Source organism: Hemibagrus wyckioides, linkage group LG03 (genome assembly GCF_019097595.1).
Source record: "Hemibagrus wyckioides isolate EC202008001 linkage group LG03, SWU_Hwy_1.0, whole genome shotgun sequence".
In the NCBI taxonomy this organism is placed as follows: Eukaryota; Metazoa; Chordata; class Actinopteri; order Siluriformes; family Bagridae; genus Hemibagrus; species Hemibagrus wyckioides.
In genome coordinates this window covers 27248367-27275758 of record NC_080712.1, presented here as the reverse complement: position 1 = coordinate 27275758, position 27392 = coordinate 27248367, and the positions used below count along the sequence as shown (strand labels likewise).

The 27392-nt window shown below is 38.4% G+C and overlaps 2 protein-coding genes across 2 annotated transcripts; both read left to right on the top strand.

The window, feature by feature from the left end:
- Window positions 1–969: 969 nt before the first annotated feature.
- On the top strand, window positions 970–11768 carry gclc (glutamate-cysteine ligase, catalytic subunit). Its single transcript, XM_058386232.1, has 16 exons — window positions 970–1579; window positions 3931–4043; window positions 4795–4977; window positions 5518–5631; window positions 5965–6023; window positions 6433–6569; window positions 6717–6791; window positions 7780–7896; window positions 8040–8178; window positions 8281–8393; window positions 8500–8592; window positions 8725–8829; window positions 8910–8991; window positions 9101–9213; window positions 9312–9432; window positions 10653–11768. The coding sequence occupies exons 1-16, from the start codon at window positions 1430–1432 to the stop codon at window positions 10832–10834; spliced, it is 1896 nt and encodes a 631-aa protein (XP_058242215.1). The 5' UTR covers window positions 970–1429; the 3' UTR covers window positions 10835–11768.
- A 1692-nt stretch (window positions 11769–13460) lies between these two features.
- On the top strand, window positions 13461–27273 carry elovl5 (ELOVL fatty acid elongase 5). Its single transcript, XM_058380828.1, has 8 exons — window positions 13461–13613; window positions 15705–15769; window positions 17557–17744; window positions 20023–20100; window positions 20444–20615; window positions 21870–21994; window positions 23067–23201; window positions 24819–27273. The coding sequence occupies exons 2-8, from the start codon at window positions 15712–15714 to the stop codon at window positions 24945–24947; spliced, it is 885 nt and encodes a 294-aa protein (XP_058236811.1). The 5' UTR covers window positions 13461–13613; window positions 15705–15711; the 3' UTR covers window positions 24948–27273.
- The last annotated feature ends 119 nt before the right edge of the window (window positions 27274–27392 follow it).

The following is a 27392-nucleotide window of genomic DNA, read 5'->3' as shown; positions in this document are numbered from 1 at the left end:
AAATGGGCAAGAGTAAGGATTAGAACGAGTTTGACCAGGGCCAAATTGTGATGGCTAGACCACTGGATCAGAGCATCTCCAAAACTGCAGCTCTTGTGGGGTGTTCCCGGTCTGCAGTGGTCAGTATCTATCAAAAGTATCCTTTAAGTCCAGTAAGTATTCACCCCACCTCACAGCTTACAGGACTTAAAGGATCTGCTGCTAACATCTTGGTGCCAGATACCACAGCACACCTTCAGGGATCTACTGGAGTCTGCCTTGATGGATCAGGGCTGTTTTGGCAGGGGTGGGGCGCAATATTAGGCAGGTGGTCATAATGTTATGCCTGATCATCAGATATGGTGTAGTGATCCAAGCACCAAGAAACTGGTGGACCGTCTTTGCTAGCAGGTGAGTGCTGGTAGAAATAAAGTATTTCTGAGTTCAGCTAATTCTACCTCCAAAGATTTATTTTATTTATTTATTTATTGAATAAAAAAAATATATGTTTAAATTCAGTATTTGGTATTTAAATTCATGTTTAGCTGAAAAACTTTAGCTCTGCCTTAGTAGCTGGTGACTGGTCAGACCAAGGTGAATTTTTTTTTAATAGCTTTTAGATTTTTATAATTCTCAAAATTTGCTTAAAAAGGGAAGTGAATTATTCACTGGTCCTACTGGAGAGAAGAAGAAGCAGAAAGAAGAAGAAGAAAGAAGAAGAAAGAAGTCAACTAAAGTGCTGTGCGCCTAGATCACTATATATGTATAAAACATTAACGCTTATTTTTTATCCGGAAATGTTTTAAAGAAAAAGAAAATAGAAAAAAAAAAAAAAAATTTTTTGCAATGTCATGATGAGCGCAACAGTCCAGCGCGAGCGCCGTTGTCTTGACAACAGCCTACCTCCGTTAGCCCGCCTTTAGAAAGAGAAACGGAGAACTGCTGAGTCATTAGATGACGCACCTCAGCCTAAAGCAGTCACGTGGACTCTATTAACATCGCGTCTCGCGCGGAGTGAAACAGTGCTCAAACTGCACACGGATTCTGAGTGTGTAAGAGCCAAGGCACTGAGTTCATAGTGATTTAGCCGACACAGTGCGGGAAGCACTCGTCACATTCACCGCTTTTTTAAAAAAAAAAAAACCTCGCACCATTTATTTTTTTGTTCATCGCTAGTAGCTTACATACGTGAGCACGAGCGAGGACGCTGGCTTAGAGGACACGGCGTGTCAAAAAAAAAAAAACCGTTAAGGCCTCTTTCTCTCTGGCTGCTAGCAAGCTAGTAGATACAAGTCGCTGTCGCTTTATTTAACCTCGTGTGTATAAAGCGGTTTATTTATTGCTCAGGGTGCCGTATTTATTTTATCCGTCCGTCAAACACCAAATAAAGAGTAGCTCGCGCTGGTGAGTCTCGTGCCTGTGTGTGGGAAAGTTTCTGCATTCCGTGCTAATGGGCTTGCTGTCTCAAGGCTCCCCGCTTAACTGGACAGAAACCAAGAAATATGCCGACCATGTCCGAAAACACGGCATTCTGCAGTTCCTCAACATCTACAACAAGGTGAAGGACCGGCAGAAGGATGTGCTAAAATGGGGCGATGAGGTGAGTGAGTGTCTATTCTCATGCATTTCCTGAAAGCTCGTGATTGTGTACAAAGCCTCGTGCGGGGTCAGTTGCACGCAGTGATGTAACTCGGAAACAATGTGGCGTGCTTTTGGTCCGATTCGCAGCATTTCTAACACAAAAGAGCAAAAATTAGCTTGCCAGATCGGCGGCTGAAACCCGAACGGTTCAGTCCTCACTGTACAAGTGCACTACTTATGGGCTGGAATGAGAAACCCTTGCGCCCTTCCTAGTGTCTCGTGCTCCCGGGTTGAGGATTGAGCGCGTGCAGCAGGTGCAGATCTCACCATTACTTTTACTACGTTCACTACGAGTCATGTTTGTTTTGTTATTGTGTTTAATTTGGCTGTGTGTGTAACATGGATCACACTTGTCTGTCAGATTTGTTTGCAGGTGGTCACGGGAATCGTGTTTTTGTTTGTTTGTTTATTAAAAATTCATTTTTCTACCATGTCTTTTCTTTATTAGAGCAATAAGAAGTCTTTCCCATTCATAAGAACGCTTTCAGCTCTGCTCACTTTGCCCTATCACCTCATGTTATATATTAAGTTTTATATATAAGTCTTTATTTGTCACATATACATTACTGCACAGTGAAATTTTTTCTTCGTATATCCCATCCTTGGAGGTTGGGGTCAGAGCGCAGGGTCAGCCGTGATGTAGCACCCCTGGAGCAGGGTGGGTTGGGGACCTTGCTTAAGGGCCCAATGGTGGCAGCTTGGCGGTGCTGGGGCTTGATCCTCGATCTTCTGGTCAAGAACCCAGAGCCTTAACCACTTGAGCTACCAACACCGATATATATAAAAATCACTAAAGCATGCATTATATCACATACCATTCAGCTATAATATTAAAACCACTGACAAGTGAAGTAAATAACATTGTCTCATTACAGTGGAACATGTCGAGGCCTTGGATATTTTAGGCTGAACAGTACGTTCCTAAAGTTGATGTGTTGGAAGCAGAGAAAATGGGCAAGCGTAAGGATTTTGGAGCATCTCCAGAACAGTGGGTGTTTTGGGGTGTATGCAGTGGTTAGTACTTAAAAGCAAAAGAGGTCCAAGGAAGGAGAACCAGTGACGTGATCGTAGGTGTCCGAGGCTTGGGATGTGAAGGCTAGTCCGTCTGGCTCGATGGTTTATGGTTATGGTTTTAAGTATGCAAATGTTTGTATGTTCAATCATGCAAAGTTCATGTGCATGAGTACATGTAAATGTTTGAGAATGTAACAATACTACTTTGATTGTCTCCTTCGAGAGAGACTGCGTCATGGATCCTATTCCACACAGCAGCCTAAAACCTCAAAGAGCGAGTATAAGGTACAAAGGAAGTAGCTTTTAGTCAAAAGCCTATGCTGAACATAAACAGTTTATATTATGGAACATTTCAGCTGCAGGACAAGTAACATCAGTGTGCTTTGCTGTTGTAGAAACGCTGGAATGTTGTTAGTTTTAGATTAATCTCCTATTCAGACAGTGGTCTCAGTGCCGAGATCAGAGATAAGAAAGTGGGAAAGTGATCACAATGGTGTTTTATAATGTTGTTTAAAAACCTTTCACAGCAGAATTCCTGTTTATTCGATTTAGAAAATATCTGGCTTATGTAAGTATCAATAGGCAGCGAAAGACTTCGATTACGTAACATTGAAGAAAAATAAGTGTGGCTCTAAAAGCCTTATTGGTCCGGGATTAAAACGACATGCCTATGCACACATTACACATTTTAACAAAGTCATTAGTTTATGGTTTATTTATTACTATGCACGGTGCTCCAACACCTTTGTACATTGTTGTTACGATGTTGTTAGTGGAATATTAACACCCAAAATGGCTCCTAACTACATGTGCGCGCTCCTTCAAGCGTATACAGCCCCGAGGTCACTAAAGAGCCCAGTCTTTTATCTATTCCTCCTTCACATTGGAAATCTATTGGAGATCAGGTTTTATTTTTAATTTGGGTTTTACAGAACAAAACAGTTCCCTGCACAACATTTAGTAAGAAATAATAAGAATAATTTGAGATCAGGTTTATTTGTGTAGCTGGCCCGAAGCACTGAAACATCAGGGCCTCTCTAACACTGACTGTCTTTAAAGCTCGTCTTTAGACTTCTTTAGTGTTTATTCTTTAGCTTTTGATTAATTATACACACTTGTCATTGTGTTTAGATCCTATACATGTTACTGTAAAGCACATGAGGTTTGCTTCTGTTGTGTTTATATGTAAAGCTTGGCTTGGCTTGACCAGACTTGACCAATAATCTACTGTTGATTTTCTAGGAAAATTCAAAGTTGCTCTTTCACAGTTCCTGGTTGTTGTTTTTTTCCTCGTAGGTGGAGTACATGTTGGTGGAACTGGACGAGAAAAACGAAAAGGCTCGTCTGGTCCTGAATGGAAACAAAGTGTTGGACACACTGCAAGAAAAGGGGGAAAAGGTCGACCCCAAGTGAGTCACCGCTGCCCTTTGTCACGCAAACCTGCAGCTCATGTAGTCTTTTTACCTGAGATCGTATGATCTGATCTTCATTTCCTGCTGCGTAATACAGCATTCTAAGAACAACTGTGTTGTGTGTGGGTGTGTATTTTACTGTTCACAAACAATAATTCAACATCTTGTGATGCATCCAGTTTTTAAATGATGATAATTATATTTGGCGTGTTATAATCATTAAGCACAAATCATTAAGTGCATGTTTTTTGTTTCTAACGTAAGTATTCTATGGTAAATAATCACATAAAACGGTGATAGTAAGAAAGTCAGCCCATTCTCACGTGACTGTGTTTGCACAGCGCTTTCCTGAATGGACATGCCTTGTTTATATCAGGAGGTGTGGAGCCAAACCCAACGCAAGAAAAAAAAAACAATTTCTAGTAGGGCAGCTGGAAAGCTTTAGCTTTCATTACTGCCTCTCTGCTGCACAGTGGACACCAAGTGCACTATTCCCCCCTGTACTACACGTCAACAGACCCTGTTTCACTTTGCATACATGTTTATCCTGACGGACTAGTCTAATTTTTACATGCAAATGTGCGATGGTAATCTGCTGCTAGTCATATTTGTTCATGCTGTGTGTTAGTCAACACTGGAGAGGCGTGATGGCTAGTGCCATGATGCAAGTATGTAACAAGCTAAAAAAGTGATCCCAGAGTTGAGTAGACTGTTTTTGTTTTTTTCCCCACACTACCATAATTTGCAGCCATCCAACCCTGTGGAGACCAGAGTATGGCAGCTACATGATTGAGGGCACCCCAGGACAGCCTTACGGAGGGAACATGTCCGAGTTCAACACAGTCGAAGACAACATGGGCAAACGGAGGAGGGAGGCCTCGTCCATGCTAAAAAAGGACGAGACTCTCTGCACAATCACATCGTTTCCCAGGTAACATGGAGCCACCGATGCGGAATACACACCGCACCAACAGATCATAATCATTTGAACTGACCAGCAGTGAAGAACAGGGCATTCACTTCACACGGGGTAATTCACTGGTATAATAGCCTCTACTCTTCAGAGAAGGCCATATATTGGAATGTGGCCACGGGGATTTGTGTTCATTCAGCCACAAGAGCATTAGTGAGATCAGACACTGATGTTGGGTGCGGAGGCCTGGGGATGAATATTCCAGTTCATCCCAAAGGTGTTGGGGTTGAAGTCAGGGCTTTGTGCAGGATTCTCCAGTTCTTCCAGATCAGATCAACTTTGGCATTCCTTGCCTTTTTGGTGTTTGGCATGCCTCTCTCTCCTTTTCTTTTGCTTTCTTTATCGTTGTCTCTGAATATCTGAGTTATTAATCATGCCCCACATTCCATATACTGCTGTATGCGGAGGTAATTAGCAAATCTGAATGAAGAAGTGTGACCTGGAATGAACTAGAGATTTTTTAACAGTTTGACACGGAAAATTTCCATTTTCATTCAGGTTAGGATGCCCGGGGTTCACACAGCCAGAATACAGGCCGACACCTGTCGAAAAAGGAGCGAGCAAATCCCTCTTCTTCCCCGATGAGGCCATCAACAGGCATCCCCGATTCAGGTCAGGAGTCTTGGAGTCTTCTTGCTTTCAGGTTTATTGCCTCTAGCAGGTTTTTTGCATTCTTGTTTGATAAACAGCAGCTTCATATTACTGGCAGGGTGTGGACCTTGAGATTGAATTAGCCCAGAGGGTGTTTTTCAAAACAATAAAATGTGTTTTCTAAATATATAAATAACTAATATAAGAGGCCATGTAACTAATTCAGATATCTCTGGTATAGTCGTACAATCGTTGCATTATTATTATTATTATTACTGCAGTGCGATGGACAAAGTAGTGCAATATTCTGCGTGTTGCAGGTAATAAACAAGGTCACGTGTTTATCTGTTTCAGCACTTTGACCCGGAACATTCGTCACAGAAGGGGGGAAAAGGTGGTGATTAACGTACCGAGTGAGTCACTATCCCCTCGTTTAATATTGTACTTTGTTTTTGGTGTAGTTTTGTTGAAATTGTGTTTTTGTTTTTTTCAAATGAGAATTGGAGCTACCAAAAAGTAAACAGATTTTCCATCTCTGGCCCTAATGCTAACCATGTCATGTGAAGGCAGAATTGATAACGCATAGAGACACTGTGCATACTTTGTGAAGTTCATACGAGAACCTGATATGCGTTGTTCAAAAGCTAGCTGACTCGAATTACCCTTTGAGTTGATACTGCGTGGGTGTAATGCTATCCCAGATTGTCTCAAAGTGGAAATTCCATATCGGAGAAAGTAAGGTGTACGGAAGAGTAAGAAGTTTTAGGAAATGAATTCTGTGAATCAGATTGAACCTCGTATGGTTTTTTCTTCTTTTCATAGTCTTCAAAGATCAGAACACGCCAAGTCCGTTTGTGGAGACGTTTCCCGAGGACGATGGGGAGGCGGCGAGTGCAGCCATGCCTGACCACATCTACATGGACGCCATGGGCTTCGGAATGGGAAACTGCTGTCTGCAGGTAAACCTTCTGCCCTACACTACAGTATATCTTTTCTTTTATTCTGTTCTAAGTGGTGTTAAAGTTAACTCTTTTATCTGTTAAACAGGTAAAATGTTACTCATCTTCTGCTGTGTGAATAATTACAAACCTCCTGCTGTTATTTAGGTCACATTTCAAGCTTGCAGCATCAGTGAGGCTCGATACCTCTACGACCAGCTGGCTACATTCTGCCCCATAGTGGTGAGTAGTGTTATAGAGTGATGTGAACGCTTGTCCTGTGTGACAAACTGGAACAATTGTTAACCTGTTAAAATACAAAATGTACACTTTAAATAGTTCAGTGATTAAACATAACCGGTCAAGTGGTTTATTCACGGTGTTCTTTTTTTAATAATAATTAACTTCAGCGTTCATGATGAAGCATTACACACACCTTGCATCATCTCAATGACCTTTATCAGGCTTTTCTCAAATAGGTCACTCCTGCTAAGCTCTAAATGAAATCTTTTTGGGGAAACGAGTCATCTTAAGTGACTACAGACGGGTGACAAAGGAACAACCTACATAAAATGAAACGTGTCAGAAACCGAGTAGAGTCACAGCAGTGTTAAATGTCTGAAGCAGTTTCTTTTTAATGGCTTCCTTCCTGTTTAAACAGTATTTCAGGCGTGAACACTAGACATGTCAAGGGTGAAGGCGTCCCTTTTAATGCTATTAGCATTAACTGTGTCTAGTCTACTGTCTTTTGACTGGTAGTGTACTTAAATGAGACATAAAAACAGACTCTAACTGGCAAATACAAACTGTATGTTTTTGTTTTTTAATGTGGTAATCCTAGTTAAATTAAAACTAAAATTAAAAACTGTATTAAAGGAAAGGATTAACACAAAATGGACTTCAAGTGAAAACTAACAAATTCAGAAATAACTCTGATGCTTATATATTAGTCCCTGGCTACACAATTGCACTTTTTGGATCATTTGTCATCTTAGTGTGTTTTTCCTTGCCACTTGACATCTCCGGCTTGCTCATTGGGGATAAATATATATACTTTTATGGATTTTTATCCAGATTTCTGCTTGGTGACAACCTTACATTGTTAAAAGCACTACACAAATTGAATGAATTCACTGATAACTGGATTAATGGAATGTGTGACTGAACAGTCTGAGACTACAGCTTTATATATACTATAGACTATAACTATAGCTTGTCGCAATATGTGCAGATGGCCCTCAGTGCTGCTTCTCCCTTCTATCGTGGCTACGTGTCCGATATCGACTGCCGCTGGGGCGTTATCTCGGCCTCAGTGGACGACAGGACTCAGGAAGAACGAGGGCTGGAGGTAAGAGCAGCAGTTGAAAATGATATCAGACTATATGTTTGGACTTGTCTGTACAAATCAATACAGTAAATTGCATGTAAATAGATCTTTTTTCCTTTACTTTCCATTTAAAGCATTTGTGCCTGTCTGATCATTCTTTACAGCCTCTGAAAAACAACAAGTTCAGGATCCACAAGTCAAGATATGACTCCATTGACAGCTACCTTTCCTTTTGTGGGGAAAAATACAACGATATCGAGTTGACGAAAGATGATGAAATCTACAATCAGCTCCTTGACGCAGGTTAAAGGAGAACAGGGTTTTTGCCCTACGTTGATATCAGAAACCATTAATTTTTTTGCCTTTGAAATAAGAGCTGTATGTTAATACTTAGCTATGTTCCAGGCATTGATAAATTACTGGCCCAGCACATCGCCCACCTCTTTATCCGTGACCCACTGTCAATCTTTGAGGAGAAGATTCATTTGGATGACGAGAACGAATCGGACCATTTTGAGGTACTTGTATAAGCGCTCAATTCTACTGCAAACATTTTTTTACTATTTTCTTTTGAAAGCAGATTTTTTTAATGACAAAATGCCTGTCATTTTTGGTCTTGTTCAGAATCTTCAGTCAACTAACTGGCAGACCATGAGGTTCAAACCACCTCCTCCGAATTCTGACATAGGATGGAGAGTCGAGTTTCGGCCCATGGAGGTGTGAGGCTTGTCTAAATCCTCCCCATATACTCACGTCAATTTTTGTTTATGATGTTCTCAAGACCACAGCATGTGTGCTACTGCTGCTATATTTATTCACGAGTAATGAAAACATTCCTCTGACGCACAGGTTCAGTTAACCGACTTTGAGAACGCCGCATATGTTGTGTTCATTGTTCTCCTTACACGAGTGATCCTTTCCTACAAGTTAGACTTCCTCATTCCATTGTCGAAGGTTTGTCTCTTATGATTTTCCAATCAGCAAAGCCATAACATTTTACTCATTTAAACCTAAATGCAGCATTATTGTTTTAGGTGGACGACAACATGAAAGTTGCCCAGAAGCGAAACGCGGTGCAAGAAGGCATGTTTTACTTCAGGAAGGATATCTTTAAAGGTAAAGAATGGATTGTTTACATATTCACTGTACTGAACTGACTCGTATATATGAACTGAGAATCCGGATGAATCCCATTCATCATTTATCCGAAATCATTTCCTTCAAGGCTGCAACCCTTTGTTCGACTCGGCTGCGTCAGCCGCCCAAAACGGCGTGGAGACCAATGACGATCATGAGGAATACACACTGATGAGCGTTGACACAATCATTAACGGCAAGGTAAAACGTATTTAGCCTTTTGAAAGATCAGTGCAAGCAAACATTGTGTTGGCTTTTTTGCATGCAAGCTAACTGTTTTTATTGTAACATGGTTTCAGGAGGGAGTGTTCCAGGGACTTGTACCAATTCTGAATTACTACCTGGAGAACATGGAGGTTGATGTAGACACACGCTGCGCCATCCTGAACTACCTGAAACTTATTAAGAAGCGGGCATCGGGTATGCACAGGATTACATTTGAAATACCAAATACTACAAAAAGCACCCGAAGCCTAAATATGAAATACTAAAATGGTGTAGGTTTCTTAAATAATTCTGCAGTGTGATCCATCATATTGCCTGGAATATCTGATAAGACTCTATGGGATGCTCAGTGGACAGTATTTGAATACTGGTTCAGATACAGTTTATGCCCCATGTTAGCACGATGGCAGGGATAATTTATTAGTAAGTTAAAAAAAAAATTTCAAAAATAATAGCTTCCCAATAACATCTCCAGTCTTGTTGAAAATAGACCTCAGGTTTGTACAGCCATTTTATACTCTGTGACACTACATATATGGCATGTCAGGCACTCTGTGATCCATTTTAATCAATTACTACTCTTCAGCATTTGTTTCCATTTTAATTTAATAGACTTTTGCATTTATAACATGTGCAGCTCAGTGCTTTTACAGCTACAGGTTGAAATAAAGGCAGTGAAAAATATTATATGAATGTCCCATTCAGTACACGTTTCCCCTTTCCAAGCATTCACCTAATATCCATTTATTAACTCTTACAAATAATAATAATAAAAAAAATCCCTTGAGCTTATAGTAAAGCTGCTGCTGAGACACAGCAGATACTATTTTCATTAAAAAGTAATAAGCATTTTTTAAATTATTGTTATTTTTGTTTCTTTACTTCACACAAAAAACAAATTACATTGTAAATGTTAATAGTATCAGGTATAAATATAAGAAAATCAGTTAAACCATCAAGTCTCTGGATATGTAAACACTTTTTTTTTTTTTTTTTTTTCTATTATACAATTCCAGTCTTTGCAGGATTCCTTATTCCTGTATGTTTAGATTCATCTGCTATGTAATCCACCATTTAAAAAAACAAATAAATATAGGACATGTATTATTTTATTCCTTTATGAATACATGGTATAATAAAGATCACATCAGATTGTGTCATTTGTTACAAGGCTCACGGATGTGTTGACGTCTTCAGTATCAAACTCGGTTGTCCAAAGGCCAGTGTGATAACTAGCAAATCTCAGTTGCAAAACTACAGTACATTTATGAAGGGTGCCTTTGAAAAATCGTTCAATTAGTGTTTCAGATTAACTTGAATAATAAGACTAGCTATCGCATGCTGTTTGTTGATGCTCACGTGTTGCCCTATGGCTTTTTTTAATCTGTCTTGTGCTTGCTTCTAATTAACCTCAGGAGAACTGATGACCATGGCAAAGTGGATGAGGGAATTTGTCTCCAAGCATCCAGAGTACAAGAACGACAGCGTCATCACCGACAAAATAAACTACGACCTGCTTTGTAAGTGCGACCGAATTGCCAAGGGGGAGGAGCAGTGCCCCGAACTGATCGGAGAGCCAGTGAAACGAGGAAACTGAGGCAGAAAGAAGAAGCCGTGTGTCATGAGAGTCCTTTTTTTTTTTTTTTTTTCTTGCATGGAAACTGGTAACCAAAATGTTTCACAAGATAACAATTAAAAAAATAAGAGAACGTTCCAGACAAATTAAAGTTTCGGAGTATGGATTTTGCAGGGCTCTGCTGTATTTTTTTCATTATTATTATTATTATTATTATTATTATTATTATTATTATTATTATTATTATTATTATTATTATTATTTGTGTGTGTATATATATATAAAATTTCTATGCTTCTCAAAATCAAAATTATTTTAATAACTTTAAGTTCAGTGTTACTGGGATCAGGTGTGTATATTTTCTTCTTGTTTCTGACTAAAGATCCTGCTCTGAGGTTGTGTGTATGTAAATGTAGCATTTGTATATTAGTAAGTTTACTTTCCACTGTTGAAAACCTACTGTAAAAATCGTTCATTAATCAGTTCATATTAAGTTTACATTAACATTGTTGGCTTGATAGTGTCCTCTACCATGATGTGTTTTACATTGTGTGGAGATTTTCTCCATATGCAGTTTTTTCTCCCCCCCCTTTCTTTTAATACAAAATTATTCTTGATGAAAGTTGTGGCACTTATGTTCGTCCATGCAAAACACCACATGTGGCTTAGTTAATAATGTTAAAATGTGTGTTTGGTGTTTAAGATTAAGAGACCATGGTCAGCTGATCTTAAAGATGAAAAAGTATCAGGATGAATTGACTCTTCAGATTCTTTACAGTTAGCTATCATTAAATTAGATTTATGTTAAACTGTTAGTATTTTAAAGTAGCGGTTATTTTGAAGTCATCCATTAGAGGATGCACATATTTTAACAAAACTGTTCAAAGACCAAAATGAGAAGACTTCCGCATTTGAGTTCATGGCTTCAAATAAAGTGATTCCTATACATATCAAATTGTTTACTTTGTGTGTCATATATATATATATATATATATATTTATATATATATATATATATATATATATATTTATATATTTATATATTTATTTATATATTTATATATATATTTATATATATATTTATATATTTATATATATATTTATATATATTTATATTTATATATATTCATGTTTATATATATATATATATTTATATTTATATATATTTATATTATATATATATATTTATATTTATTTATTTATATATATTTATATATATATATATATATATATATATATATATATATATATATTATATATATATATATATATATTTATATATATATACACATACCTGATTGATATTCTATGCCATCACTGCATTAAAAAAAATTACTTAAAACAGTGTTTTGTGCAGCACCGGTCAGTCTCCATTATATTTCTCATTCTTATATATATATATATTTTTTTTGCCATAAAACATTTGTACACATTTTAAAGTCTGTTATACAAATTACTATAAAAAAAATTGTAATAGCTATTATAACGCAGGCTCCCGGCCCTCATTCAGATTTAACCCCTGTCCTGTACATGTTAGTCTGGATTAGGGTTAGGAATCTGTGCATTATAATTCTTATGTAACATTAAGTCATCTACATTGATCAGGTATAAGATTATGAGCAGTGAGAGGTGAAGTGAATAACACTGATGATCTCCTCATCATGGCCCCTGTTAGTGGGTGGGATATATTAGGCAGCAAGTGAACATTTTGTCCTCCAAGTTGATGTGTTAGAAGCAGGAAAAATGGGCAAGAGTAAGGATTTGAGCGAGGTTGACGAAGGACCAAATTGTGATGGCTAGACCACTGGATCAGATCATCTCCAAAACTGCAGCTCTTGTGGGGTGTTCCCGGTCTGCAGTGGTCAGTATCTATCAAAAGTGGTCCAAGGAAGGAACAGTGGTGAATCAGAGACAGGGTCATGGACAGCCAAGGCTCACTGATGTACATGGGGAGCGAAGGCTGGTCTGTGTGATCCGATCCAACAGGTGATCTACTGTTGCTCAAATTGCTGAAATGCTGGTTCTGGTTGAAAGGTGTCTGACTGATAGTTTGTTGCGTATGGAGCTGCATAGCCGCACACCAGTCAGAGAGCCCAAGTGGTCATAATGTTATGCCTGGTCGGTGTATATAACGGCGTTGGGCACGGCGTGTACGCGTGCGCAGTACGCTCCGTCTGTTTTTTTTTTCACGGCTCTATGTGAACTGCGCTGTGATTGGTCAGTTAAGACTCCAGACGAATGGGGTGATTTCGGACTCAGTGTGTGTGTGTGTGTGTGTGTGTGTGTGTGAGCTCGGGCTGTGTCCTAAACCCCACAGGGAATAGTGACTGAGATTAAGTGCTCCTTATAGAGAGATGACGAAGTTATTAAAGTCAAATAAAACATTTCCCTCACATTACGCCCTGTGAAAGTCCCCATGGGTTTTTGTATTAGGTGTTTTTGTTGTTGTTCAGGTGGTGTGTAAAATTCATGGAATAAGAAACTGGCTGATTTTAGGACAACAAGCTGTGATATTTTCTGTATCTTCCATCTTGGTATAGTGACCGCCTTTAATTAAAAAAAGTATTAGATTTTATATTCACTACAAATACTGCAGCAATAGTAGACTTTGTCCCATCAGGCTATGGTGAGGCGTTAAACCTGTCCCGTTAGCACACACATCCCGCTTCCTCAACTCTTCCCTCTCTCTCTCTCTCTCTCTCTCTCTCACACACACACTCTCTCTCTCTCAGACACACACACACTCTCTCTCAGACTGAAACAGCGGGAGCAGGGACACAAGGACGTCCGTCCAGAAGGAGGTAAGTTCATCAAAAATTACCCCTCTGTTTTGTTCTTGCTCTTCTCTCCATTCCTCCTCCTCTAACATATCCAGGTGCTTAAAGCCTTCACGTGATGCTGCGTTTCAATGAGCTCTTTCCCCAAATGGCGTTGTCTTCCTATTTACGCTTTTTGTACAAAGCTAAGGCGTTGTAAAAAAAAAATCTTTTAAAAAGTAAAAATAAATAAATAAAGTTTTAGTGGAAGGCTTGTCAGCAATTGTAGGTTAAAAAAAAGTGTGTGTGTGTGTGTGTGTGTGTGTGTGTGTTCTCATTTCCTGAGGAGAACTTCAGAAATGTTTTCGTGTCACGTGACTTGCAAAGGTTTTTGTTTTTTTTTGTTTTTTCCCCCCTTCCATAAAGTGTTCATTAGGAGAGGTGTAACGATCAAACGTTACACAGTTACATCGTCTCGTGACCTGCTGCTGTTACCGAGTAATGATATTTCCTTATATGGTAATATTAGTGGCTCAAACAATTCATAACTGTTAGATCCACGACACTTTATATACCGTGGAAAGGGAAAAGCTACATATAAACTGTGTCAAGTAATGCTACTACTACTACTAATAATAATAATAATGATAATAATAATAATAATAATGATAATAATAATAATAATAATAATAATAATGAGTATTCTGTGTGTTTCCTTGTTGGGAATGTGGTGAAGAAGGTCACAAGGCACCATGCAGACGCCCACAACGTGGTTAAGGTCCACAATATCGTCTTCATCCATGTTATCCTTTCATTCGTCCATAAACTTCTCTGACACAAGTTTACTTTTAATTCATTTCGCAACACAAATCAACCTTTGTGATTTGTTGAATTCTGAACAGGAAGTAGGAAATTTCACAATATATTAGTGCTTGTTTTCAGGTTTCCTATTTCTTCACACTTCACATTAAGAAGAAAAGAGGAAAAAAAAAACCCCACATGGGAGCTCCTTCACAAACCTCTTATAAATCGTTTTCTTTTTTCTACACAAGCCTTTCTAAATGGTCTTACGGTAAATAAATTGTCTGTTTTATCCAAGGGCTTTGTCCAGAATCAAACATTTACAGAGGTCCCCAGTCCAACCGCTGCTAATTTTGAGTCTTTGTTGTGTTATCTTTTCATTCTTCCATAAAACTGCCATGACTCTAGTTAGAGTGTTTTTATGTTGTAATTTTATTGAGTTATTATTCAATAAAATTATTCTCATATTATTATGAGAATATTATTCTTTATGTTCTAAGACACTCTAAGTTACTGATTGATTTCTATAGTAATTTTATTGAGTTAAATAGTATCCTTTATGTTCTAAGACACTCCAGGTTACTTGTTGATTTTTATTGTCATTTTATTGAGTTAAATATGATGGTCTATGTTCTAAGACACTCTAAGTTACTTGTTGATTTCTAAGTTCCACAATACCGTGTCATACAATACAATAATGCACTTACATTACATTAGTATGTTATTAATGTAACAACTAATAACTAAATGTAATTTAAGACTTTAGAGAAACCTAAAGTGTATTCCTTAGCCGCTGTGTGTGTGTGTGTGTGTGTGTGTGTGTGTGTGTGTAGTGCTGTGCTTTATAGCACTTGGCAAGCCACATTTCACACACTATCTCCATGAGCTCATGGCTACACCTATTGAATGTAACAGATTTCAGCTGCAGTTTGCATGAACAAACATGCAAAACTGGGATTTAAATAATGAGCAATGTTGCATTATATACTGTATTAAATCAGTTTAATCAGGAATAGGTACTAGATTTAGTTGAACAAGTTTAGTTCTCAGTCTCAGTTGGATGTGTGCACTTCACATCCTGGGTAAAACACATCCTGGGTGTTTATTTAACAAGTCAGAACAGCAAGAGTGCTAGGGCTTTGTTTATGTAAAGCTAGTTCAGCTTTCAGCTGCACTTTGCATACCTGTGTGTGGTGGTGTCATACTTCAAATATGTATAAAATTTAGTTTGCACTCCATACACATTTAGTCAAGAAATCAGCTTTCTCTTGTCCTATATATATATCAGCGAACATTAACGAAAACTCTTACAATTCTCTGTACTCTTTTCCACAGGCTAGAAATGGAAAGTTTGAACCAGAGGCTCAACCAACAGTTTGACTCATGGATGGGTCCCAGGGGTAAGATATCTCCCATTCCTGCCTTCATTTCCATATAGTGTCTTGTGTGCAAGCAAAGCAGTGTTGGACTGTACATCCAGTTAAGCATTTGCAGCACCTTTCCTCACTATTTTGCATACCTGGAACTGAAGGTTGTTCAACTCTATATAGAGTGGGGGTTAAAAAATTCTACCTAGTGAAAACTGTATATTTTTTTGTCAAATCATGCTAGTTCTTTTTCCACCTTTAATGTGATTAGCAAAAGAAATGTTTACGAGGGAAAAAAGCGTACAATAAAACTTTACATTAACCTGGTTGCACAAGTTTGCACAACCCTGAACTAATTTTTAACTCTAGTAACACACCCTTTGCTCAGAATCCAGCACTCAGTCTTTTTATATGTATGAGGTCTATTTACATATACGTAGCAATAGCTTCATTCTGTAATTCTTTTCCACCTTTCCTTGTGAAAATACTCCAGATCTATCTATAATTGTGAGGCGATTTAAAGGGCACAGTCCTCTTCAAGTCATCCCGTAGGTTTTTGGTAGGATTTAGATCTCTGACTCGGCCATTCATTGTCCTCATCTGAAGCCATTCTTTTGTTTGACTTGGATTTGTGCAGGGGCTTGTTATTGTCCTCGAAATTTGGCTTCATTTTTTCATCTGCGAGCAACTAGATTGGTAGAATGATATCCTCGATATTGACTAGACCCCCAGTCCCAGTTGTAGAGAAGTATCCCCACTGCATGGTGCTACCACCACCATGCTTCACCAGAGGAATTATCTTTCTGTGCTAAGATTTAGACCAGACCATTTGCATTCAACTAAGAATGGCTTAAGGCATTTTTTAAAATCTTTTTATTGTGGTAATATTTATACCTGGCAAGCATAGTAAGCTAGCAATATTTAGTAACATGCTGTATTTTTAATTTTTGCTACGTTACAGTGCCCTTACTTAATCAAGCGGCGGGGTGTTGGTAGCTCAAGTGGTTAAGGCTCGGGGTCATTGGCTGGAAGATTGGTGGTTTAAGCCCCAGCACCACCAAGCTGCCACCGTTGGGCCCTTGAGCAAGGCCCCCAACCCGCCCTGCTCCAGGGGTGCTGTGTCATGGCTGACCCTGTGCTCTGACCCCAACCCCCAAGAATTGGATATGCAAAAAAAAAATAATTTCACTGTGCTGTAATGTATATTACCTAAAGAGAGTAAAAAATGTAATTGATAAAAGGGTTTTCCAGCAATGTGAAGTAACTTCATTAATTAACAAACGATTCATTATTTTTTATTACCATTAAAAAGCAAATAGTTACTTAGGCAAATTAATTGTTAATTCGTGTTATATAGTGATTGTCCAAATATGGGTTGCAGGAAAAAATACTACATTAATACTACCTCGTTGTTGTCATCATTATCCTTCGACTGCTCCCTCTTTGGGGTCGCCACAACAGATCATCCATTTTATCCAGGGGTGAGAGTTAACCCTTCAGTATCGGGGTCCGTTCCCTGGCCAGGAATTGAACCTGGGCCACGTTGATAAAAAGCACAGGATCCTGCTGCAGCACCACTATTATAATACTGTCTTATACTAAATTTATTCCTTTTGAGCCGTCTAAAATATAACTATAATATTAAAAATAATAACTCATCTTTGTTTTTCAGTACTAGCACTTCTCATGTATTTTATGATTATTGGTCCTCGACCTTTCTTCTTCTGCCTTCAGTAACACATGCAGTGAATGTTTCTTTTACTTTGCCTGAGCAGTGTGATCATTTAAAATGCTAATTTTTTGCTCGTGATGTTTTTCAGATCCTCGTGTGAGAGGCTGGCTCCTGCTGGACAACTACTTGCCCACTCTGTTCTTCACCATCATCTACCTCCTGATCGTGTGGATGGGGCCGAAGTACATGAAGAACAGGCAGCCTTTCTCCTGCAGGGGGATCTTAGTGGTGTATAATTTGGCCCTCACACTTCTCTCCTTTTATATGTTTTATGAGGTGGGTAAAAGGGTTTCTTACTTTTTAAAACCGCTACGGTTTATTCATGTTAATGAATGCTGATACAATTCCTGATATTGCGGACATTATCTCAAACTTGTTAAATGTGAAAACCACATAATGTATTTTTATTTTGATGCCAGATGAGCAAGTTTTGACAATAAAATCACATCGTACATATTATCCAAGTTTAATTATAATGTTTTAATTTACCCGTTTATCACTCACAGCCTTGCAGTGAACAGCATGATTTCTAAAGCAGGAAGGAAATACAGGGGTGGAGGTAATTCACCACTCTGGAGATTGTGGCCTTCAGTTAATTGCGTTATATTTTTGAAGTGCTTCTTATCTGTAGTTGTTGTTTTGTCCTTTGTGTTTGGTTGCAAATCAGAGTTTTCAAAGCAAACTACGAGCTAGGAAACTGCTGCTTTATACAGATAATATCTGGGGGAAATATATGAAAAACAAACAATGTAAAGTGACATGGAATGGTGTTTATCTTTCATAACAATGTCACAGCATGCCTCTTAACTGGTGTTTAGGAGACATTGGTGGAGAAAACTGTGTAACATATTGCTCCAGAACTGGCTGTATAAAGACCAAGGCATATGATTTACATTATATTAATCCTCGTGATGCTGTTCAGTTAGCCTTCTTGCCCTGTGGAAGGAGACACAGGGAAGTCATCCTGAAAAAAAGTTTCATCTTCGGACAAAGTTAATCGCTCAGAATAGCTTCGTATTGATTTGCTGTGACTCTTCCATCTAAGGGGGTCAAGCGGTGCCAGCAAAATGCTCCCCCAGTATAACAGAGCCACTGTTTTATCTTTTAGTTTGTCAGCCTTCTGTAACGACATTGTAATTGAGCCATTGTTCATTGTTTTCTCAACACCACTACTTTGTCACATGGCTCTCATAATAGAAGTGGATATGTGTGGAGATCGTGGCACTGTGAATTGGTATGATCTGTTATGGTGCTCGATCACCAATTGAAGGTGAAAGTCCTTCTTAAGATTAAGCCAACTTTCTATCACAACCCATGCAATCATATTTTATGGAGCCGTTTAATTGTGTTGAATGACGAGGTCGGTGTAAATCATTTAAAAGGCTGAAGGAAGTAGTTCACAAAAAAGATAGAAACCCTACAAATAAAATATATTGTGATATATTAATAACAATTTATAATAATACCAGATGATCAAAATTATATATATATATATATACACACACTATATTGGCAAACATTTTGGGATGTCTGCCTCATATTACATGCACATGAATGTAATATGGAGTTGGCACACCCTATGCAGCTATAACAGCTTTAACTCTTAGGGGAATGTTTAGGAGTGTGTTTATGGGAATTTTTGACCATTCCTCTAGAAGCGTATTTGTGAGGTCAGACATTGATGTTGGACGAGAAGTCTGGCTCGCAGTCTCCGCTGTAATTCATCCCAAAGGTGTTCTGTCAGGTTGAGGTCAGGACTCTGTGAAGTTCCTCCACACTAAACTCGCTCATCCATGTCTTTATGGACCTTGCTTTGTGCACTGGTGTGCAGTCATGTTGGAACAGGAAGGGGCCATCCCCAAACTGTTCCCACAAGGTTCGGAGCATTAAATGTCTTGGTATGCTGGAGAGAGTTCTTTTCACTGGAAATAAGGGGCCAAACCCAACCTCTGAATTCAATGATTTGTAGGGGTGTCCCAAAACTTTTGGCAGTATAGTGTATGTATAGGTTGTGTTGTGTTACTACACAGTTGCTTAGTCACTAAACAGATAACAGTATTGTTTCACAATGATTATTGAAATGATGCTACATCAAAAAGAAACATATCAGTAAAAAAACAAAAAAAAACAATGTATATCCAATATCTTACAAAAAGAACGAGAAGCTTTTTAGGCAAGCTCACAGTCTGAGCTGCTACGGGTTATACCTTTGAGACATTTTATTTAAAAAAAATTAGTAAGAGTAAGTTTCCTATTGTACAGTATAGGGGATACGTAGTGTATTTGGATGTTATTGATAGCAGGTTATAGCAGTCTTATAGAAGGTGATAATCATGGCTCTGCTTTGTCCAGTGTGTGGGAGATCGAAGCACTGGGAAGAGTTTAGTACATTTATCGTCTGAGAAGTAAACAGATCTAAGCATGTGACTCGCTTTCCTCATCCGCCTCCAATACAAGCATAAAGTCTTCTCATTGACTACGGTGCCTATTTAAAGGGATTATCATGAGCCTGTTTTGGATTGTTAATGCGTTCATGTCCCCTGTTTCTCTGCAGCTTGTGACTGCTGTGTGGCAAGGCGGCTATAATTTCTTCTGCCAAGACACTCACAGCGGAGGAGAGGCCGACAACAGGGTAAAACATGTACACCACACCATAGAACGTGACTTGTTCGTTATGTATTGGGTCACATCTTGCAAATTCCACAAAGTAGTCACTTCCTCCTGAGACAACAATCAAACAGCATAAGGCAGCCTCGCTGAGCAATGCTTTCTGTGGCGCTGGTGCGGTTGCCAGATTCATGACATCATTAGCAAGTCTGTGAAAGGTATATAGTCAGCCACAGTGTAGTGAACTTTAGTCTGAATCAGCAGACAAACGCCTGCCTGGCAAAGCCTATAAAACTAGGTACACAGTGTTACATTGATTTTTTTGTAATTGTCAAGAGAGTCTCGATCAGAGTAACATCTCTCTGCAGGTAATAAATGTGCTGTGGTGGTACTACTTCTCCAAGCTCATCGAGTTTATGGATACCTTCTTCTTCATCCTGCGCAAAAACAACCATCAGATCACCTTCCTGCACATCTACCACCATTCCACCATGCTGAACATCTGGTGGTTCGTCATGAACTGGGTGCCATGTGGACACTGTGAGTGAAATAAGAAAGCAAAAGTTCCTATTTTATATCCACATGTAAAAGTCAGCCTGGATTAATGCTCCACTTCCAAACGCTCAGTAAGCACAGAGCAGGTCTGTCTACCTACCATAATTTGATATTGGACAATCTGTCTCATAAAGTCTAGGTCACACTATCTAATCAGTTAAGCTTTATACTCACAAACCTTAACTCAACCTCCAAATGGAGTACAGACAAAGTCAGCATTCTGATATAAAGCTTGTGGAAGGGAAAAAGAACACATTCATTAATGTAAAGGTAAATGTGATTTGCATTTGCTGCAAGGATTTACACGGTTCATTCATTCATCCTGAGTAACTGCCTGATCAGGCTCACTGGGGTTTAAATTAAACAAGAACCGACTAAATTCATTAGAAAATATCAAAATTATGACCACAAACAAGATTAGAAAAACTCATACACATCTCTAGTCCCTAGAGTGATTATAGGTTGAGGAACTGCCATAGCTACAATTCACAGACCATGCGGGCATGAAGTAGAGTACCGATCAGCCATAACATTATGACCACCCAGGTGAAGTGAATAACACTGATGATCTCCTCATCATGGCACCTGTTAGTGGGTGGGATATATTAGGCAGCAAGTGAACATTTTGTCCTCAAAGTTGATGTGTTAGAAGCAGGAAAAATGGGCAAGCGCAAGGATTTGAGCGAGTTTGACGAAGAGCCTAATTGTGATGGCTAGACCACTGGATCAGAGCATCTCCAAAACTTCTGGGGTGTTCCCGGTCTGCAGTGGTCAGTATCTATCAAAAGTGGTCCAAGGAAGGAACAGTGGTGAACCGGCGACAGGGTCAAGGGTGGTCAAGGCTCATTGATGCACGTGGGGAGCGAAGGCTGGCCCGTATGATCCGATCCAACAGACGAGCTACTGTTGCTCAGATTGCTGAAGAAGTTAATGCTGGTTCTGATAGAAAGGTGTCAGAATACACAGTGCATGATGGGTCAGGGCTGTTTTGACTGCAAAAAGGGGACCAACACAATATTAGGCAGGTGGTCATAATATTATGCTTGGTCAGTGTATATAATAATAAAAATAATTTTTGAAAAAGGCCACACCCATGCTGTATAGAAAACTGAATATTCATATACATGGAGCCATAAACATAGACAGCTACCAATCCAGATGTTCCAGTGTTACTGACTGAACAGAATTTTCCTAGGTATATTTTCTATAATTTATACTCTCTCTTTTTTTTTTTGCCAGCCTATTTTGGAGCCACCTTTAACAGCTTCATCCATGTGCTGATGTACTCTTACTATGGGCTCTCAGCCATTCCTGCCATTCAGCCGTACCTGTGGTGGAAGAGGTATATAACACAAGGACAGCTGGTGAGCTGCTTTTTTATTTTAATCACTTCTATTCATTGTACAGCGAATATGTTTGGGTGTTTTGTTATGCAGTAGAAAAGAAGATAAAATATACAGTAACCAAAATGTATTCCCTGTCACCTGACCCTATTTGCAAGCATTAGAAGGAGGTTCGATTGTCTTTATTCTTAGGAACTGAAAATAGGATGTATTAGGTACACTATATTGACAAAAGTTTTGAGACATCTGCCTTTACATGCACAAGAATGTAATATGGAGTTGCCCCACCCTTTTCAGCTATAACAGCCTCAACTCTTCTGGGAAGGCTTTCCAAAAGGTTTGGGAGTGTGTTTATGGGAATTTTTGACCATTCCTCCTGAAGCTCATTTGTGAGGTCAGGCGCTGATGATGGATGAGAAGGCTTGGCTCACAGTCTCCACTCTAATTCATCCCAAAGGTGTTCTATCAGGTTGAGGTCAGGGCTCTCTGAAGTTCCTCCATGCCAAATTCACTCATTTATGTCTTGCTTTGTGCACTGGTGTGCAGTCATGTTGGAACAGGAGGGGGTCATCTCCAGACTGTTCCCACAAAGCATGAAACTGTCCAAAGTGCCTTCATATGCTGAAGCATTAAGAGTTCCTTTGACTGGAACTAAGAGCCCAACCCCTGAAAAACAACACCAGAATTCAATGATTTGTTGGGCTGTCCTAAAACTTTTGGCAACGTAGTGTATTTCACTACATTTCCAAATTAAAATTATTTCCATATTAAAATAATTGCACAGTAGTGGATAACCTAAAACACTTTGAAGACGTTGATATTTGCTTTTAATGACCTGTCTTACAATCCAGATAAGATACAAGTGAGAAGTTAAGAACCTGCATCAAAGACCCAACAGTAGCAGTGTAGATGTGCTGGGATTTGAATTCACATTTTCAGCAGACTGAATCATTAACCTCTGAGCCACCAATGGCTATGATATGATAACTGTCATTTATCTTAATATACAGTATTGATGCTTATCTACATTTTCATGTATCTCAGCACGGTTTATTTAAAATACTCATCTAACCTTGTTGCTTTGCTTAAACAGCTCCAGTTCGTCCTGACCATGATCCAGACGTCCTGCGCTGTGGTGTGGCCCTGCGGTTTCCCAAAGGGTTGGCTGTATTTCCAGATCAGTTATATGATCACCCTTATTATTTTCTTCTTGAACTTCTACATACAGGTAAGAGTACACATTTGTTGCTGTGTGTTTTTGTCAACAGCTGACACAGTAAAATGGTTTAGATAGCACTTTAATGTATAGGTATATATAACATAAGGACACATGAAGGTTCTGATAATTCATGTTTGTTTCCACTATTCAACAAAGCACCAGACCAGCAAGGTTTTCTGAATTACTGAAGGAAGCTTTATTGCAGTTTATGTTATAGTATGAGGTCTGTCTGCAAAAATATTTTACTTTTATAGTACAGTATTAAATGTAAAAAAAAATTAAAAAAAACAAGTAAGGAATAAAAGACAATAGGCTATAACACAGAAAATTGTCTTTTTTTAAAGAACGCTATAATATTTATCCACTTATAGTTTCATTTTATGTGCAGAAACGTCTGCCAAATGAAATAGTTCTTGTGATCACTTACAGAATATGGCCCCTGACTATCACAGCTGTATGAGCTTGATGAACGTCCCATTCCAGTGTCATTCCCCCATTTGCTGTTATAATGAGCTCTATTCTTCTGAGGAGGCTTTCCACCAGAATTTAGAGCGTGGCTATGGGGATTTGTGATCATTCAGCTATAAGAGCATTAGTGAGATCAGGCACTGAGGCGGTCTGGGGTGATTTCAGCATTCCAACTTATTCCAAAGGTGTTCAATGGGGCTGAGGTCATGGCTTTGTGGAGGCCTTCATGTCTTCATGCAGGAGCAGGTTTGTGCCCCTTAGTGTCAGTGAAGGGAAATTTTAAAGCTACAGCACACAAACACATTCTAGACAATTCTTGCTTTCAACTTTTTGGCAACAGATTGGGGAACGCTTACATACACTATATTGCCAAAAGTTTTGGGACATCTGCCTTTACATGCACATGAATGTTTCAACTCTTCTGGGGAGGCTTTCCACAAGGTTTAGAAGTGTGTTGATGGGAATTCCTCTAGAAACACATTTGTGAAGTCAGGCACTGATGTTGGACGAGAAGGTCTGGCTCTCAGTCTCTGCTCTAATACATGCTCTAAGGTGTTCTATCAGGTTGAGGTCAGGACTCTGTGCAGGCCAGACAAGTTCCTCCACACCAAACTTACTCATCCATGTCTTTATGGACCTTGCTTTGTGCACTGGTGTGTAGTCATGTTGGAACAGGAAGGGGTCATCCCCAAACTGTTCCCACAAAGTTTGGAGTATGAAATTGTCCAAAATGTCTTAGTACTCTGAAGCATTAAGAGTTCCTTTCACTGGAACTAAGGGGCCAAGCCCAACCCCTGACAAACAACACCTGAATTCAATGATTTGGAGGGGTGTCCCAAAACATTTGGACATATAGTGTACGAGTGTGATGATCAGGTGTCCACAAACGTTTCAGTAAATAGTGTACATTATAGAAACTTTAAACCATTTCAGCCTCTCAGTTTTCATTTTGTGAAGTTATCAGAAACAGTGATTCTTCCAATGAAATGAGAATCCATCCATAAAATGCTAAAATTGTCTTTTAACCCTATCAACGATATAAAATATGATCAGCAGCAAATGAGACATCTTGAATCAGCCTCTGAGATCAGTGTATTAGTTTACAGTCCTAAAAATGTGCCAAGATCATGTTGTTTGTTCTTCGTTCTTTATCATCAGACGTACAAGAAGAAGGGCACTGCAGCAAAAAAGGATCCCAGACACAACGGCATTAAATCTGTGAACGGCCACACCAACGGTGCGACTCATACAGATGCTGTAAAGCACAGGAAACCAAGAACAGACTGAGGACCTGTCTATTCGTCCAGTTCCACCATATCTGTCTGTGAACGTGTTACCCCCAGTCTACACACAGCAGAGAGAGAAGCAAAATAAAACTATATTCATTTTAATGTTCAAGAGAGTCATAACATTTTGCACACTTTTGTGTCCTGTTATTGTTCATATTGAATTCAAAAGACAATATGAGAAGAAATACACTGAAATTAAAAAATAAGTCGCAACAGGGTCTGAGTTATGTAGAATATCTTTGATTATATTAAAGTCTTGTATGTGTGGCAGCCTGGGAAAACCCATCAGATCTTGTTAATGCAGCCGAATTCAATATATATATATATTCACCCAACATTATGTACAAATAGTTTTAGTTACTTTCTAAACTTGTTTTGGCTTCTTGCAAAGATCATATCAGTCGGTCTAAAGAGTGCTAGCTAGTAAACATCATAATTCTGGTCATTTGCCAGCCATAGTGAAATGGATTTACGTATATATCCAAGATTTTCCGAATCTTTAAATCATAAAGTATCAGGCTGATGGTCATTAGGAAGGAGGTAATATGCAAGATGCATGTTTCAAAACTAGTGCAAAATTTTTACCTTTGTAAAGGAGCTGCCACACACGTTTTCAACGATTGTTTTAATAGACGAGAGTGTTTTTAACACAGAATCGCAATATACAACAAAACAAAATACACAAAATATAAATTCGGAAGTGATCGTTATCAGTTTTTTAGTGTCCGAATGTTTTTCATCGTAGTTCTATCAGTTATACATACATTTTTATTTAATTAATTAAATTATATTTCATTGATTAAAAAAACATTTTAATTTAATTTAGAATATAGAATAATTTATTAATTTTTTTTTTATTTCATGTCATTGGTATTTACCCCCTTTTTTTTGTTGCTATAATGACAGTGAATTGGACTTTACTAGTTTGTAAAAAACTGTTGACTTGTGTTATATCAAACACTATATTGTAAGCTCAAGGGACGCTTGCTTCATGTAAAACAGTTAACATAGTCAAACATCACACGTTTAAATAGGGACTTATAAATAATCTTAAAATGCTCTGCTTTTGTCTTAGTGTGGTCTCAGACTTTTAGCCCCAGACCCCATTGTATAAGTATGCACTCATTTGTAAGGATGTTGTGATTTTCTTAAGCACATAAAATATGCTGTATGAATATTACAGTCATATACTTTACTCTCAAATACTGTAAAAAAAAAAAAAAAAAAAATCATCAGGTTTAAAAAGATCTAATATTTTATAGTTTTATCGTGTCTTGCGTTGAGAAACATATGACTTGTATTGGTACATGCTAGCTCTTGGTGTTTTTATTAGCGGCTAACCAGCTATCCGCTCAGCCTGAGGGGGGGGAAAAACGACAGAATAAGCAAACTTTATTGTCACTTAACCACAGATTAGATGAAAACATCACTGTTATACATCTGAAATGTTAGATATTCGATACTTTAGGTGGTTTAGAGAGAGAGATCTGTCAAGATTCATTGTGCTCTGTCTGTTATACACAACAACAAAATGGCCGCCATAGAAATGAACGCCAACTAGAAAGATTTCTAATGGAATGGCAAATGATTTATTTGAATAAAGTAATAATATTTTGCTCACATTATGATTTAGTTGTAGCATTGTTTGAACTACATGGCCATCGTTTAGTACAGCTTCTAGAAAAGTAATAATAATAAAGAAGGAGAGAAACCTTGAACATTTACAAGCTTCAACATCTTTACAGTCTATAGTTCATGCCATAAGATTTCTATTCCGTTTATGTGTGTTAAACTAATCCAAATGATTTAAAACTCGTCTGTTTAGGTCTAGGATACTGCATTATCTAGACTAACTGGCCACTTTGTTAGGAACACCTGTAGAGCTTCCTATTAGCAAAACAACCGGTCATGTGGCAGCAGCACATCATAGGTCAAGAGCTTTAGTTTTAAATCCTGGTCTTGGTTTAGAGACGTGGTAGGTGATCTGGTCTTCAGCTGTTGTGCCCTCAAGGTTTGGTGTTTGTAGGAGTTTATTTGTACATTAACACATTTTAAATGTACCACTTAGTGTCTCTGAACATTGCCTCAAAAACATAAAGCTAGCATTTTCAACACGTGTGTGTATTCCATGTGATGTTTTACTTGACATTATTGTAACACTTTGTACAGTGACAAGATGTTCCTTGGGATAATTTTAGCTCTTGATTGTTTAAAGATGTTCATCATTTCTATGTTTCAAATCGTGGTGCAGGAAAAATGCATAGAAGCTACCGTAGAAAGTGTGTTGTTATTGTGAGTGAAATAAATAAAGGCCTTAGTGTTGACCCTGATGTGTGCTTGACATATAATGCAACATTAGTAAGTATGATATTATTTTATGCATGGTTCAGACAATTATCTCCAAAACTAATGGTATGTTACTGAAAATGAGCTATTCAAACAA

Bases quoted from the DNA above. Each gene is read 5' to 3' on its own strand.
- gclc (XM_058386232.1), top strand. From the start codon at position 1,430: ATGGGCTTGCTGTCTCAAGGCTCCCCGCTTAACTGGACAGAAACCAAG. The intron at 5,632-5,964 runs GTCAGGAGTCTT...TATCTGTTTCAG, and splicing joins AACAGGCATCCCCGATTCAG to CACTTTGACCCGGAACATTC. The intron at 6,570-6,716 runs GTAAACCTTCTG...GCTGTTATTTAG, and splicing joins TGGGAAACTGCTGTCTGCAG to GTCACATTTCAAGCTTGCAG.
- elovl5 (XM_058380828.1), top strand. From the start codon at position 15,712: ATGGAAAGTTTGAACCAGAGGCTCAACCAACAGTTTGACTCATGGATG. The intron at 20,616-21,869 runs GTGAGTGAAATA...TTTTTTTGCCAG, and splicing joins CTGGGTGCCATGTGGACACT to CCTATTTTGGAGCCACCTTT. The intron at 23,202-24,818 runs GTAAGAGTACAC...CTTTATCATCAG, and splicing joins TCTTGAACTTCTACATACAG to ACGTACAAGAAGAAGGGCAC.